Source organism: Rhododendron vialii, chromosome 9a (assembly GCF_030253575.1).
Source record: "Rhododendron vialii isolate Sample 1 chromosome 9a, ASM3025357v1".
Classification (NCBI taxonomy): domain Eukaryota; kingdom Viridiplantae; phylum Streptophyta; class Magnoliopsida; order Ericales; family Ericaceae; genus Rhododendron; species Rhododendron vialii.
In genome coordinates this window covers 24,042,199-24,058,743 of record NC_080565.1, presented here as the reverse complement: position 1 = coordinate 24,058,743, position 16,545 = coordinate 24,042,199, and the positions used below count along the sequence as shown (strand labels likewise).

Sequence of the window (16,545 nt, the reverse complement as noted above, 5' to 3'; positions counted from 1 at the left end):
TATCGACCTAGTTTTGGAGGTGGTTAAGAAAGTAATTTACAGAGAATATCGAATGTACTGAAGATACTATTTGCTCCCGAAATTCCTACTTTCTAAAAGAGTGATATTTCCTTGCAATGTTAGGTGAATTGTCGCAGAGACAATTATTTCAATATTTACTAGTCATCATCATATGTGAAGCAGCATCAGTGTGCTTTGCCTGCCACATCAATTTGGTAGAATCTGGTAACTCAATGAACCGAGGCCGTTCCTTGCATTGCTGTGAATCTCATAGGACGCTACACAAACCACGTGAGGACCACAAAAGTACATAAAAATAAATAAATAAATAAATAAAAACACTTAAGAAATAGCCTCATACGGGGAAGAAATTTGTTGTCAAGACTGTTATTTCCAGTGGATTGGTTTATGTTTCAAGTGGTTCTTCTTTTTTTTTGGTTAAAACAATTTTCCTCTACTGTCATCTTTTAAATTTGATACATATTTTTTCCTTTTTCTTTTTTGTGATGGTTCTTTGGTTTCTTAACGGAAACTACAGCTAAGAAATGCTACATTGCAGGTACGATTTGTTCTCTTTTTTTATCTAGGATTTATTGTACAGCATTATTTCACATTTGCATCTACTTGTGGGTTGTTGGAGATGCAGGTCGGAATGGGTATTACTTTCCAGAAGCTACTCTAAAAAAAACTACTCTAGAAAAGAAAGTTTCATTGTTTTTCTAGAGTAGCTTTCGGACACAGTTTGATTTATTAGCTGTGTCAGGTTGTATCGTCACACATTTTAAACCTGGAACACCAAAGGATATGAAGTAGTACACTAGTAAAGGTTTGAATTCATGTGCAATGATTTTCCAAATTGAGGTTAACTCTTGTTATTTTACAACCGATGCACTTGGTTGTACCTTCCACTGATGTTTTGTTAGGCTTTGGTGCTCCTATTAGGCGGATAGGCAATACATTAGATTGATATACTTTGAATGAGCGTATAAGGGATTTAAAGCCAAAGAGCTTGTTGCAACAGGCCTTAAGGGGGTCAAGGGGAAGACTTCGTGGTGGCTAATGCACAAAGGGATAACTCAATCCATTCATCAAAGGATAGTAACGACCAAAAATGGCAACGTCCCCCCCAAACAACTATTGGAAATTCAAGAGTGATCAGACCTCTAACCCAACAGATAAGTCTGCAGCATTAGCGGTCATTGTTCGAGATGCCAACGAAGTAGTTATGGATGTGAACCGTGGGAGAATTGAGGTTTCCTCAGGCTGGCGACTGAGGCTTGGGTCCTTTGAGTGGTAGCATGCTCAAAGGCCAAGGGTGGGGAAAAAGGAAAGCAATCTTTTGAATCGTATCGTTCCAATTTTAATCATATGTTGCCAGCAAGCGCTAGCATAGCAGATGGGAGTATCCAAGCCATTATTAAGCAGGTAATGAATGTAAAAATTGGTTGGCTAGTAATGGTAGTCAAAGAGAGCTTCCCCCGTTTCCCTCTTGTAACCGCCCTAGGATCTTTTTAACTTTCTCAGGCTGGATAGCGAATATTTAGAAAAAAATTTGAAAGAAGGGATTTAATTGAATAATGACCTTCAATAATATTGTTTTGACGTTAACCATGTAAGCTCACTGTAAGAAACTAAAAAAGAGAAATTTATAAAAATTTCTGAAAGGAGGGAATGATCAAAAGTGGAAAGAAAAACAGGAGAAGATATAATAATACAACTAGAGTTCTCAAATACCATTAATAGCAAACATGAAGCAATAAAATATGTGTTTGTCTAAAACTAACATGTTACTTCATGCAACATTGAGAGGTTTGCAACATTTCCCAATCTACAACAAGAATTGCACGGACAACACGACAAATAGTATAGTAGCTTAAATGAGTAGAAAGAGCCATAACTCCATGTAGTAGAAGGAAGCAGATGTCACCACTGGCTTAAATACCTTCTCTCTAGCACCATCTGCCTGCATGAAGAGAAAATGCAAATGGATGAGAATCCACTCTGCAGGGGACCGTTTAGTTTCGCAATAACTTTGCCTAAAACATGTAATCGATTTCACATAGGCTCTAACAAATTAGCCAGCCAATGGTCAGAAGCGTGGACATATCCAATTGTCCGTGTGATGAATCCCAACTACAATAAAAAAAAAGAAGCTGCTATGATATCATGAATAGACACTAGTTAACCAACACAAGGTATTCCCCATAGCTAAGTAGATATATTACAAACAACAAAGTGAACTTGTCTAATATGTGTATGATTCAAGATTAAAAAGACTGTTGCTTCATGTAAATTTTAGAACTCAGTAAATCAGGGTCAACCATCACAAAGTAAACAGAAAGAACCTCTGTCAATCTGAGGGAACAAATTTCTTTTGGTTCAAAATGTTGGCAAGTTTTTTTCGTTCAAAATGTAGGCGAGTATTGAATTTTTAAGTCCACATGGACCACGTTCAATATAGGTGCTATGAAAGTCTTTACATGTGTTCATGAATGTAATTATAGAGCTGAAGAAATAAGCCATATTATTTTGTCTCCGAATCCACGGAAAGCAACGATTCCACAAAGCAAAGCACATGACTTGCTGTCAGCCGGGGATCAAAAGTGAACTACTGAGTTGGCTTCACATAGATGACAACTAGCGTATATAAGTTCAATCTTAAACCAAAGGTAGATTCTTATGAAATTGTTCCATATATCATTCGAATACAACTCTAAAACAATAATCATGGGTTCGACAAGTAGAGAATAAGCCATACGCTTTTAAAATAAATCAACCAAATTATTACTCCAATATCATTTCTCAAGGCTTAATTCATTTGTATCACCACCAGAAGAACGAATGGGGAAAAATAGAGTTAACGTATATGAAGAGATGAATAATAGTTACTTGAAAACCAGTATAGGGTATTTAGTATTTACTCTGCCCATATGTAGAACAATGCATTCTCTTTTCAACGTAACATCATCTGAATCATTGCCGCAAGAACATGTATGAAGTAGACTACCTATTTCGTAGACAATGTGGCCCACGACCTAAATGACATGACAGATCCATCACATAGCTCAATAACGAAATTAATTGGATTATTGCAGCTCAAAAATAAATGGGAAATTGGCGGCAAAAATGATGGGAGAATTAGTATAAATTCGTAAACTTCACTGACCTGTCAAGCGAACACCGATAGAGACTTGATTGACATGAAGCCACAATTTACTATTCTGGAGGATAGATAAGGAGCTTAAGTTGATTGATTGCAACTCCTTGTTGCTTTTGTGTCTGAATTTGCTTGACGGAAGCAACAGCATTATGGGAGGAATGATACACCTCTATAATCTGAAGCGCAGACACATCTCCCAGACCAGAAGGGACAGCCTTTAGGCTTTCACAGTGCTTAAGAATAAGCCGGTGAAGTCTTGGGAAGTGATGACTCGAACCCTCCCAATGAACTAAATCCGTCCTCCCAATCTGTAAGAATCTGAGTAGACGAAAACCTCCATCGAGTGGCTCCCACCGTTCCCCCTTGAACGCGTTGTCTTTCAGTTTCAGCACCTCAAGCTTAGGTAGAATACCCAGAATGGCCATGTGCTCCCAATCCAGCAGGGTATCTGCTAAAGTTAGCTTCTTTAGGTTTGGCGGGAATTTGTACAACGGAGGAAGGCTACCGCTGGAAGGACGATCAGGGAAGGTATCATTCAACAATTTCAATGTCACAAGGTGATCTAATTTAGTAAGGTTATCGAACAAGCTGGACCCTCCCTTTTCCTCCATGAGGGTGCGTAATTTTCCACGAACTCCAAGTTTTTTGAGGTTGGGAGTCCTGGCTAAAATATCCTCTGTACAACTTTCAGGGGATATTGTAGAAAGGGTCTGTAGGTTTCTCCTCACCAATGGGTCTTTGCCACTTTTCCATGCATTAGTTGGAGGGCCACGCAAACGACTAGATGCATTTGTGAAGAAATGCCTCAGTTGCAACATTTTCCAAATATCTGCTTCCACCTTGAGGGTACGTGAAGTTGTTTCAATGATAACAGTTTGGAGGTTCCAAAGGTAAGAGATTGATGCAGGAAGAATTTCGAAGTCACCATGGAGGGCTATGTACCTCAAATGAACTAATTCTTTCATCTTGACAGGAAAAACGGGGAGACTGATTGACCTCATTTCCAACACCCTAAGCAACTTAAACGCTTCATGGATGAATGCAGTGTGTTCTCTACGTGACTCCCCTTGTTCTACCGCAAAACACAAGAAAGAACGTACATGTGGACCAGAAGGTTTGGAAGAAATATAGTTCAAAACATGGTTATGGATACAGAGGCGACGGTATTTGTTCAAGTTAGGGGAAAAAGACGAACAAGGAACTAGAACAAACCCTTTAATCTCTTGCAAGAACTTCTCTTCTTCGGCTTCTCTCAAGCAAAGGTCATGCAACATATCATGAACACGACACGTTTTGATTCCTCCATTAGACCTCCTTCTATCCACCATTACCAAATTTCTGTCAACAAGATCCTCCAATTGCTCCTCTGCTATATCCTCCAAACTTATTTCCCCAACTTGCTGGATAAACCCCTCAGCAACCCATAACTGAATTAGCTTCCAAACGGGGATCTCGTAGTCCTCTGGGAAGACCCCAAAGTAGAGAAAACACGCTTTCAAGTGATACGGCAAGTGTTTGTAACTGAGTGCTAGAATGTCCATGCATTGCTTGGGGTCTCTAGCAACATATGAACTCACACTTTCAGCCACTCTCTCCCACCACTCGCACGTTTTGTCTTTCTTCATTAAAAGCCCTGCAATCACCACAATGGCAAGTGGCAGTCCACTGCATTCCTTCGCGATTTTCTTCCCAAGATCCTCAAGCTCCAAAGGGCATCTCTCCTTCCGAAACACCTTCTTCTCCAGTAGCTCCCAGCTTTCATCATCAGATAGAAACCGCAAATGATGAGGAGGGCTATCTGGGTTAGCATAGATAGCGACATCATTGTTTCGACTCGTCAACAATATCCTACTTTTATTGTTGTTCTTGGGAAATGCCATTTTGAGATCATCCCAAGCCCCTTTTGTCCAAACATCGTCAATCACAATTAGATACCTCCCACAATGCAAATGGACACGCAGCTCTTCGGCTAACTTTTCATCACTCCATTTATACATTTCATCAGTGAGCTTGTTGATTGAATTCAAAATCCCAAGGAAAACTTCTTTCCTACTGTACTCTTGAGAAACATAAATCCATGCCCTGATATAGAATTCATACTCAATGACAGGACCAGTAAAAACTTTTCGAGCCAAAGTAGTCTTCCCGAGTCCACCCATACCGATGACCGATACTACTTCCATCTCCTCCTTTCCTCCATTCAACCGAGCCACCAGAATCTCCGCCTCCTGATCGAAACCTACCACGTTCTCTTCCTCAACAACCGGAGCCTTCTTATCCGGTGACCCTCTGCCGGACTTCTCTCCTGCCTGTTGTTGAATCACTCCGAATCCGAACGACTGCTTTCTGTATAGATCATCTACCCTTTTTCGGATAGATCGGATCTCTTTCGCGACGATGCGAAGCTTTCCTGGGTAATCGATGCCATGGATGACTTTGGAAAAGCCGCTTCTGGCCTTCTGTAAGGAGGTGTGGACCACGAAAGTGTCGATGACGTCTTCGGCTTCGTAGACTACGACTCTGATCTGTCGGACTAGCTCTTTCACAATCTCGTACTCGCTGCGTTTCTCTGTCGAGTCCTTTAGGAAAGCCTTCAACATGCTGAGCTCATTGTAAAGGGATTCAACTTGTTCTTTAACGCCGGATATTAGATCGGCGTTGTATACCAGTAGTTGCTTCAGGTTCAGCAGCAGGAATTCAACAGCAGCATCAGCCATCTCTCTCTCTCTCTCTCTCAGCGTGTGTAAACAGGGCTGAAAGTTTTCCTGGACAACTTTCTTTCAAGTATTTCTGCGGAACTCTTAAAGTGTGCAGATGAGCATACCAAAACTGCAAGAATTCATTCTTCTAAGATCTTTTTCTTTCCAGCCAAACAAGGTTAGTTGTTGGAAGTTGCTTGCAAAAAACCAAATTATTGACTCTAGCAAATTGCTTGGAAATTACCCAGGTCTTTGTTGGTTGACTTGTGAGAGCTGGAGCAGTCGGTCTTAATCTGCTTTTTGACTAATCAATGTAGTATGATATTATCGCTGTTACACTGTAAATAATACTATTATACAATACAATACAATACAACACAACACAAGCAAAAGGGAGCCAAACACTTGGTTTTGATTAATGAAAGCTGAACTTTGTAAAGTAACGAGAGATGAAGGAATCATTTGAACTATGTTGCCTGTTCAAAAAATTATTTAGTTACTTCACTTTTATGGCCCTTCGGTGGCTCAAGCTTTTCCTATGCTTGGTGAGGAAGAGATCTCTTTGTGTGGTTAGTACATTTGGCGAAGCCACAGCCAGGGTGTGGGGTCCGGCGACCCACCATGGATAATAGAAACCCTATGGATATTTACATTGACACCACACAAGATAATTTTTCCTTCATAGTTAATACAAAACCAGAGGCAACACTGTACAAAAGGAAAAGCAAAACATGTTCACCGATGAATAATTTTATAAGTTTTGCCCTTTGAAATTTGTATATACTCAAACTTGATATGAGTTGTTTGATTTTTTGGCAAAGTCTATATAGGATATGGGTTGTTTGATTTTTTGGAAAAATAATTATATAGAATTTGACGCTATTGACATAGAGACTATCATTCATAAGATTTGAAAATATGAAATCGCGTCGAATACAATTGTAGAAGCTCGTGTAGCTTTTTCTTGTCGATAACTTATAAGAAAGTTAATTTGAAAGTTTATTTGTAATGCATTTTGATATCTTTTGTGTACAAGTTGAAACGCTTGTTGAACTTTAAATGTGATTTTTGTTGGAAGTCATTAATTGTCATTATTACATTATACTCTTTCGGTCTTATAATTGGCAAAATTATTGACGTTTATAGATAATCCCATGCTCCGGAATTCCTAAAATGGATACAATACAATTAACTTCGTATTATTTCACAATAAAATTGGTTAAATTATTACTTCTTCCCACCAGCTTGTGGTCCTGATTGGGGTACTCAGAGGAAGGTTCTTCCATGGAATTGAAAATATCTGATAATATTCCACACACCCACCACCAAAAAAGAAACTTCACCCCTGAATATTAACTTCTCTTCAAAGGTCACTGTCTCAACAGGGGACTTCTCAGTCCCCACACGCTTTAGGGAATTCCTAGTAGGAGTAATAATTTTTGCTTATCATTAATGGAGGCACATTGTTATTAGGGGATGTTTGGGTAATTTATAACCTAGAATCTCCGGAGTCTTAGGACTACTCTACTTGTTTTACTGCACTGGCACATATCACAAATTGCCCAGATGAACTAAAATTAGAGCCAAATTTTCAACTTCCAGACACGCTTGAACTCGACTAATTGAAGCCCAGCTCATAAGAAAAAAGTTTCAACAGATAGCATCTGGTTTGGGAAATTTATCAAACAACTGACATGCAATAAAATGATTTGAGTTCAACCCACGTGACCACGTCCCAAAATGACACGATAAAGTGCAGAAACAAGATCAAAAGCAATTCAACGAACAAGAAGACGTACCAAAATTAAAGCACGAAAATAGAAAATACCAGTAGCTAGCATCATCAAGTTTCACAGAAAAAATGCCGAAAGAAAGAAAACTTGATCAAATTAAAATAAACAATCCTTCGGTGAGGCCTTCTACTTCTAGAAGGATGACTTGCAGTCATCTATATCTTGTTACACGAGCTTCCAATTTGCTTGATCACCACCCTTCTCGTGGGGATATGCCTCCATTTAGATCATATAAATTTCTATGGGTGCATTTGAGTACTTAGTGTACCGCTCCTTGGGAAAGAAATGTAAGAAGCATAGTAAACCCAACTCTTTTTTTTTTTTTGCCATAAGTTTAGGAGTATTAATGATGACGGTTCGAAATAGAACATCAAAACATGCATCCATCATGTAGCAAAGATTGGATAGCCAAAGAGGGGATAGGCTCATAGGCTTCCCAACCGGAAACACCCTCTCCTCCAAAATACCTACTCGCAAGACAATGAGCAACACAATTACCATTACACCTAACAAAACTCAACACGCACTTATCAAATTACAAATCAGTCTTCGAATATCTTCAACCAAAACATCTACCCTTTGGTGAACACTCTCCTCCCTTCTAAGCATCCGAATTAATTTCAATGAATCGCCTTCCAGTTGAATCACCTTCCAATCCCAAGATACAGCAAAGAGCAGCCCCTCCCTAGCTGCCAAGGCTTCAGCAATAAGAGGATCCACTATGCCCACTAAAGGAATTGATCGTGCAGCAGCAACAAATCGACAACTGGAATCCCGAACCACCACCTCAGCACCCCCTGTACGGCTCCGGACATCCACCCCTGCATCGAAATTGATCTTAATTACCCTACTATCCGGGCGAGTCCAGCGCTGTAGTTCATCCTCATTCCTATCCTTCCTCACCGCCCCTAAATTGATCTTAATTACCCCACTATCCGGGCAAGTCCAGCGCTGTAGTTCATCCTCATTCCTATCCTTCCTCACTGCCCCCGGATATCCATCTCGTTTCTGAGATTCCAAAAAATCCACAGCATCCTTTATCGCCATGTTAACCGCAATCTGATGTTCGCACTTCCTCCCCGAAAACACGATATCATTCCTGCATCTCCAGATACGCCAAGCAATTGCACACGTTAATGAACCAGCCCAATCACTATCCTCACCTTCCTTCCATTCCATATTGCTAGTAAAGTGGTGAACCACTCCTGAAAATCCACAGCCCAACTTTAAAGGCAGTTTTTTCCTAAATTATTTGATACTCCTACGTTATAGACTACTAAAAAATACGTGTAATAAATGAATAAAAAACACGAAGTAGTATTTTAGTGCAAGATTTTTAAATTTACTAACACCAAATTAAAGAAATATGAAGTAATTGAGATATTTAATTTGCTGTCAAATTTTTTTTAAAAAAGTATGCACAAAAGTAGTTTATTTTTTATTTGAAATCGCACGACTTTTTGCAATGGCATATTATTCAAAGGCAAATTCTACAAACTGCCCACGGGGCGATCCGCGGTGCAACACACGCACTGTTTTTCTTGTGCCTTTCTTAAAACTTTGCAGCTTTCTTACCAGACGACAATCTAAGTCAAATCAAATTGGAATAGATGAATCAAATTACCAAATTAACCCCAAGCACCTCTCTCTCTTCTCTCTCCATTCACATCCGGTCTATGTACTTTGTCTGATTCAATTTCATTTTTTAACGCATATATGCACATTAATATTTTATGAAATTAGAATAATGCAAGTGATATTTTTATTACCTTAACGTAAGAACAATGGTGAATATGTTTAATGAAATATTAATATTTTATACTTTGAAATATTAAAAGGAAAAGTGTTGAATATTTGAATAAAAAAGCTCTTACCAATATTCGATTGAGTTGGTTTTTACATGAACTCTTAATTTATTTATTTTTAAAATAAGCAATTCGGATCATCTTTGTGGGACCCAACATAGGCCTCACAAAAATATTTTTACTTTTTCTATTCGTCACAAATAATACACAGTTTGATACAAGACTAAAAAACGCAAAAAGAAATTGAACAATGCCAAAAAGCTCCCTTAAAAGCTAAGGAGTACAAAATCTTATTGTCATTACCTACAAATTCAAATTCAAAACGGAAACACTACATTCACCGACAAGGGGAGTCAATGGCCGGCCATCGACTAGCATGTGGAGTCCACTCCAAACCCTGCACGGATAATCCGAGTCGTTCAAAAAAATTTAAAAAAAATCCAAGTGGGCCTAAGCAATGATCGGCTCAATTCGATACGTGGAGATACTCGATCCAAGCTTTCCATTCTTGAAAATCGAAAAATCTAATCTTTTTTTTTTCCCAATTTTTCAAGAATGGGAAGCTTAGATCGAGTATCTACACATATCGGATTAAGTTGATCCTCACCAAGCCCCACTCAGATTTTTTTGTTTAATTTTTGAACGGCTCGAATCATTCGTGCAGAATTTAGAATGGACCCCACACGCCGGTCGGTGGACATAGTATTTATCGGAAAACCCAAAACAAACGGGGTCGAAGACCCATAAGTTAGAGAGAGAAAAAGTGAGAAGTACATACTACAAAGTTCAAAGTGACGAAAAGGCAAGGCTAAAATAGTCATTAACCCCCTTTGCAAAAGAGTCCTTTGCAATTCTTGAAAAACTCGTTGAAAGTAATCAAACACAGGACACGTGAATTTCTAGCATGTAAAGAGAAGTCATTTCATCCTTCCAACTTTAATGCCCAATGGGCGTTTAGTAGCAAAACCAACGAAGGGAGTATTACTCTTCTGTCTTATTTGATTTTTTGTTAAATTCTCATGATTTTTTTCGATTGGTCATTTGTGTCAAAGAGAAGAGACTAAAAAGTAAAAATCTACCGCTAAAAGCTAAAAGTATCCACTAAACACGAATGAAATTTGAAACATAACATTTTATTGTCTTTATTGTCTTTATTGTCTTTATTCCTCTCGTTGAGATAAATGATTGACGAATGGTTAATCCGAAAAAAAATTGACGTAAATTGAACAATAGTTCATAAAAGACAAAATACCAAAATTCATGACGTTCTAATAGTATTTTCACAAGCCTTTTGGCAACTTTTTTACATCTTTATTGTTTCACAAATTCCCGTGTGCGAAGTCTACAATACATCAAATGAGTGATTTTCCATCCAAAAGTCTATCCCGTCGCTCAACATTCACCTCTTAATATTCATCGTTCAATATCTTACTGTCCGTCTCGACAATCAATGGTATAGATTTTTTCTTAATTTTTTAGCGATCGAAGTCTTTTTTTACCGATCAAAAATACAGAAGAAAATCCGGACCGTCAAAAATATTTTTGGACAGTCAGATTGAGAGCGGTTCGGCAATCAATGTAACTAAATTTTTTAGCAGTCAGTCTTTTTTTACCGATCAAAAATAAGGAAGAAAATTCAAACCGTCCAAAATACTTTTGAACAATGAAATTGAGAATGGTGGAGGAAGCGGTGAATATTGAGCTCTGATTTTCCATGGTTACAAATTCACTTTGTGTGCTATGGATCTCTACTATAGCAGGGTTCCAAGTGATCAACATGTGAAGTGGATTCGGCTGCTAAAACTACTCTAGAAACTATAATAAATCCCATTATCATCAGAACATCATTTTTTACCCTTACCAAGAGCCTTAGACCCAATCGCATTAAGGGGTGTAAAGAGCCTGTTTGATAAAATTGAAACTGAATGCTGAAAAATTAAGTACCGAAAGCTAAATGTTGAATTTTTTAAGCTGAAAAGCTGTTTGGTAAACATATTAAGTATTGAATTAAAAAAAACATAAATTAATTTTAGTTCCGATTCTCTCTTAATTTACTAAGGCTCCGTTCAGTTGTCAAGAAAGTACAGAAAATGATGGAAAAATCAACTTTTTTATAACTTTTGTACTATTTAGTTGCCTAGAAAGTAGTGGAAAACATGTTCTAAAGTTTTCTTGCAAGATTTACTTTCTTGCAAAAGTGATCCAGCTAAAAGCATAGGATGTTCCGTCACGGAAAAAGTTTTCTACATTGTGGGGCCAAAATAATTGGCGGGTAAGAAAAAAAAATGAATGACGCTAATACCTAAAAAAATACGAACTAGGTTCTTAGAAAGACACTTTGAGATTTACGTGAGCAGCAACAATTTTGACTACTATTTACTATAGTGATTTCTGAGATAATTGTTGTGGAAAAAATTGGTAATTGATTTTTTTTGGAAGTATTTATTTATCTTGTCATTAGTATTCAATTTTATTTTGTACTTACTAATTATCAGTGAGCTTTTGTATCAACTACTAATCAAGCATAGTTGTTTAACATTTGTTTATTTAGTTATCATCTACTTATTTTTTAAGCTTCATTTGTACCGTTGATTATTAGATGATGCCAATTTAAATGGGGAATTTACATAACCATTCAAAAAGATAGAAAAATGAAAAGGGAATTGCAAGTCGATTTTTTCATTTCATGTTAAGGCTTTACATTAGATAAAATACATTTTTCCGTATGTGTTAGCTCTCAAAGTTACTTTTAGCCAGGAGAAATAAAGAAGTTTCTCATAAAGTGTTTTTTCCAGACAAATGAACCACTAAACTTTAGTTTTCCTGAAAAAAAATTTGTCAAATGAACACTCACAGAAAAATAAATTTTTTTTCCCTTTACTTTACTTTACTTTACTTTTCCTGAGAATAACTTTTTTGTACAACATTTCTGGCAACCGAACGAAGCCTAATGGTCACAGTGTACTTATAATAATGGTGGAATGGCGATTGTGGTGGTGGTGGTGGTGGTGGTGGAGTAGTGGTGACAGTGGTGGTGGTGGTGTTGGAGTGCTGGCAATAGTGGTGTAATGGTGGTGGTGGAATGATGATGATGTAACGGTAGTAGCGAGTGGTGGTGGCGGTGGTGGTGTAATGGTGGTGGTGGTGGTGGTGGCGGTGGTGGAGTGATGGTGTTATGATGACAGTGAGCGGTGTCGATGAAGTGATAGTTGTGCAATGGTGGCATTGTGGCGGCGGCGGCGACGGTGTGGTAGTGGTGGTGGTAGTGTGGTAATGGTGGTGTTGGTGATGGAGTGATAAGGGCAGTGGTGGTGGTGGTGGTGGAGTGGTGGTGAAGTGGTGGCGAGAGTGGTGGTGGTGGTAGTGGCGAAGTGGTGGTGGTAGGAGTGATTGTGGTGGTGGTATGGTGATTAAATGCAAGTACACAAGAATTCAGCCATAATTAAGTAGCTCAAAGCTACTTATTTTTTTCAGCTTTTTAGTCTACATTTTAAGTAGCACTTAATTTGTTAAGCAATGTATAATGTCGTTATCAAACCCACTGAATCATTTATTACTTAATTGATTTAGTTTTAAGTGCTGAATTTAGATTATTAAACAAGCCCTAACTAAGTGTTAGATTAAGAAGATCAAGAGTTCAACTCCTCTAGTGTGCTAATCTAACTAGTCTCACAATACTAGTTTTTGCCAAGGAAAACAAAACATCATTATTTAACCCTTTTTTACTCGCACAATTGGAGGAAGTACTTGAAACTTCTTTCGTATGATTAACAATGAAATTTCTACTGTTTTGAAAAAAAAAAAACTTGAAACTTCTTTATTTCCTGTATGTCGCCCCTTTTTTACACCTATATTTTGATGCAGACCCGGCCTTGAGTTTTCCAGAGCCCTAGGCGACCAACCAATTTGGGGCCCTTCACATCTACAAATGAAATATTTTCAAAAGATACAAATTGTCTCAAATATAAGACTTACAAATTCTTATATGACCAGGTTACAAAAATTACAATACAACAACTAATAAGTATCACTTGAACATTGCTCTTCTTGCATTTTTAGAGGCAAATAAATCAATTAAAGCTTCCATAGTCTAAGATATATACAAGGTTAGGTTATCAATGAACTCTCTCCTATATGCCTATTTTATTCTATATGCACCACCACATTCCAACATATTTTATTCTAAAGGAATAAAAAACAAGAGCACAACTCCAGTTCTCAACTTCACGACAGATTGCTTTAACAAGAGCACAAAATCACAAACCACGCAACAAATTGCTTTAACCCTATTTTCGAGCAATTAAACAAACAGTTCTCAACTTCCCAAATGCATAAACAAATTATACTTGCAAAAGACAAAAGCATAAACAAATGCCCAAAGCCCATACCTGGTAGATTGATTTCTTGCCGTGATTCCGCAAAAACCAATTCTTGTATTCACGTTTTTACCTCTTCAAGGGCAGGGACCAAACGTATTTTGGGGCTTTGTTGGGTTAGGGCTACAAGTAGAACTGTAGGAAATGAAATTTGGGGGTGAGATACGGAGATGAAATTTGAGAAGGCGAGAGGAGATTCAGGAGAAGCCAACGTTGGGTTGGGTTTTTCTAATTTCAATTCTGTGAGAAAGCCGACTTGGCTTTGTGGTTCAATTGTTTTGTTTTTTTTTTTAAAAGAGTTGACACAGGAGTTTCTGAATTGGGCTGAAAACGTTTTTGGGCCTTATTTTAAAATGGGGTCTCACTTAGTTAAAGTTAAATTTAGGTACAAATTTTGGACCTAAAAACTCCTAATGTAGTATACTAACTTAAAATGGGGGGCCCTAATTTTAGACCTTTTGGGAGGGGCCCTAGGCCACCGCCTGGTGGGCCTAGGCCCCAAGGCCGACCCAGTTTTGATGCCCTCATGGACTACACTTCTGATTTTAATTTGTTGAGTTTGAAGTACATAGAAGCCTATCCATCCACACAAGAACATACACGTACAACATTGTGCACAACATGTCTATGTGATGGTGACACTAAGTGGGTACAAACACTAAGTAGGTTAGGATCAAAGAGAATACAAGACACAATATATATTAGGAAGACACTGGCTTTCATTAACTTGAACTAACTTCTTTTTACAACGGGGAGAGTCCCCCTTTTATAGGCATAAAAGGGTTCTCCGGTTACATCATAGTGTCTTCCGCTTACATCATATAATAGTACAACCACTGACTATTACTTAATACTCCTGACTCCTGACTACTTTTACATTTATTACTTTCCTGACTTTTACTTTACAGACTTTGGACTTTCACCCCTCTCCGGAAAGAGGACAATACTACCACACTTTATATTACAGTACACACCAATAATATGATACAACAACAAACAGTAATCACCAATAATTTTCACCCTTGTCACTCTGGATCATCTGAACTACTTTCTTCATCTCTGTCAGTCAAGTGATACTGGGTCAAAAGATAGCGAATATTTTGGCGCCATTCTTCCGGATATGCATCATTGAATTTCCAGTTTGCAGATTCATAATGGAGGAGAGATGAGGGAACTTCTGCAGGTGTCAATCCATTGAGTGAGCACAGTGTTTGAGTCATGACCAGGTAATTTCCATTGTGAATCTCAATGCTCGGGGACTCTTGATATGCTGAAAGGAATATAGTGTGATACTCCTTTCTCCAAGTGATAGAACCATCAGGATTAGGAATACATCTGTTGTTGCGAGTTGTCCCAAAAGCAAATTGGAGATTTTCGTCTGGACCTGTGGTGACTTGTCTGATCTTCTGTTGCCAGTAGGGTATGTTACCAAAGAGTAGAAGAAATTTCAAAAAGAAATCGTCTGGAGGTTGAACTTGATTGAACGCCGCATGAGCCAGATAAACCAAGACTGATGATTTTTTAAAACAGACACTTATAGTATACACATCGACTAAATACCATAAGAGGAGGTAAGCTTCTTTTTTGAAATAAAAAACATTATGGTAAGACACTTCAAACTGAGTGAGAAAAGGATAGACAGGATGAAAGGGTAGACCTTTTATGGGACCTTCATCAAGACCATACTTCAAAATACAGAGATGTTGAAGGTTTTGACACATTTGGACACATCTAGAAAGAATGGTTAACTCTAAAAGATGACACTGAAGGTGGACAGGAAAATTGACCGGATGGAAACAGAAAATCATGGGAAAACAACCAGGAACAAAGAAATGTGGTTTTGTTTTTGAAAACTGGTTGATTTCTTTTTTGAGCCTTGATAAAAAATCAGGGAGGACATTTGTTTTTCCTTTTATGTGAACAGCATCAAAACTCCAATTGGAAAACCAATTTGCCCATCTGAGTAACTGTGCCTTTGGAAGGTGCTTCTGTTTGAACTTGAGCATGCTGGGAAAACTCATCATATCAGTCTCAATTAGGAAATGATGACCGATTAGATGGAATTCAAACTTCTCAATGCTCCTTTTGATTGCCAGAATTTCTTTGTAAGTAGAGTGGTAATGAAGTTCTGCTAGAGAGAATGCACCACTCTTGTATCCACAAATTTTGCGCTTTTGATTTGAATTTTTTTCCAAAAGAATTGCTCCCCAATATAGATCAAAGGCATCTGTCTGAAGGACTCTCTTTCCATCTGAAGGTATGGCTAATGGAGGAAGAGTTTTGGTTAGGGTTTTGAGGTCTTTTACAGCTTTGGTACAAAGGGCTGACCAAGGAGGAGGGGTTTTCTTTAGTAGAGCTGAAAGAGGAGTTCGGTATTGGGCCAGGTTGGGAATAAAATCAGCCATATAGTTAACAATTCCAAGGAACTGTTGGACTTGTTTGACTGTGAGATTTTCATCTGAAAAATGATCCAGTTGGGAGGCTATATGAGGCTGGAGGGTATATTGACCTTTAGAGATATGCATCCCTAAAAAATCAATTTCTGGTTGGGCAAGAAACATCTTTTTCTCTGAAAGCATGATACCATGGGTTTGGACTAGAGAATGGAAAATTTGTAGTAGGACAACATGAGACTCAATATCTGGAGAAAAAAGTAGGATATCATCTATATAGACAAGGGCTGAGGATAGTATAGGAGCGAATACCCGAATC

General features: G+C 38.1%; 1 protein-coding gene across 3 annotated transcripts; it reads right to left on the bottom strand.

Annotated features, from left to right (window-relative positions):
- Window positions 1–1,682: 1,682 nt before the first annotated feature.
- On the bottom strand, window positions 1,683–6,336 carry LOC131300926 (disease resistance protein RPP13-like). Of its 3 annotated transcripts, none has more exons than XM_058326967.1 (2): window positions 3,167–6,336; window positions 1,683–1,963 (listed from the first exon to the last, which is right to left on the bottom strand). In XM_058326967.1, exon 1 carries the CDS (start codon window positions 5,875–5,877, stop codon window positions 3,217–3,219), a length of 2,661 nt encoding a protein of 886 aa, XP_058182950.1. In that variant the 5' UTR covers window positions 5,878–6,336; the 3' UTR covers window positions 1,683–1,963; window positions 3,167–3,216. The 3 variants fall into 3 exon arrangements, with proteins under 3 accessions (XP_058182950.1, XP_058182952.1, XP_058182951.1); XM_058326969.1 differs by having other exon boundaries at window positions 1,683–2,133; window positions 3,167–6,332; XM_058326968.1 differs by lacking the exon at window positions 1,683–1,963 and adding an exon at window positions 2,874–3,035 and having other exon boundaries at window positions 3,167–6,332.
- Between the last annotated feature and the right edge of the window lie 10,209 nt (window positions 6,337–16,545).

What these genes read in the sequence shown, in the direction of transcription:
- LOC131300926 (XM_058326967.1), bottom strand. Translation starts at nt 5,877, where the DNA reads ATGGCTGATGCTGCTGTTGAATTCCTGCTGCTGAACCTGAAGCAACTA.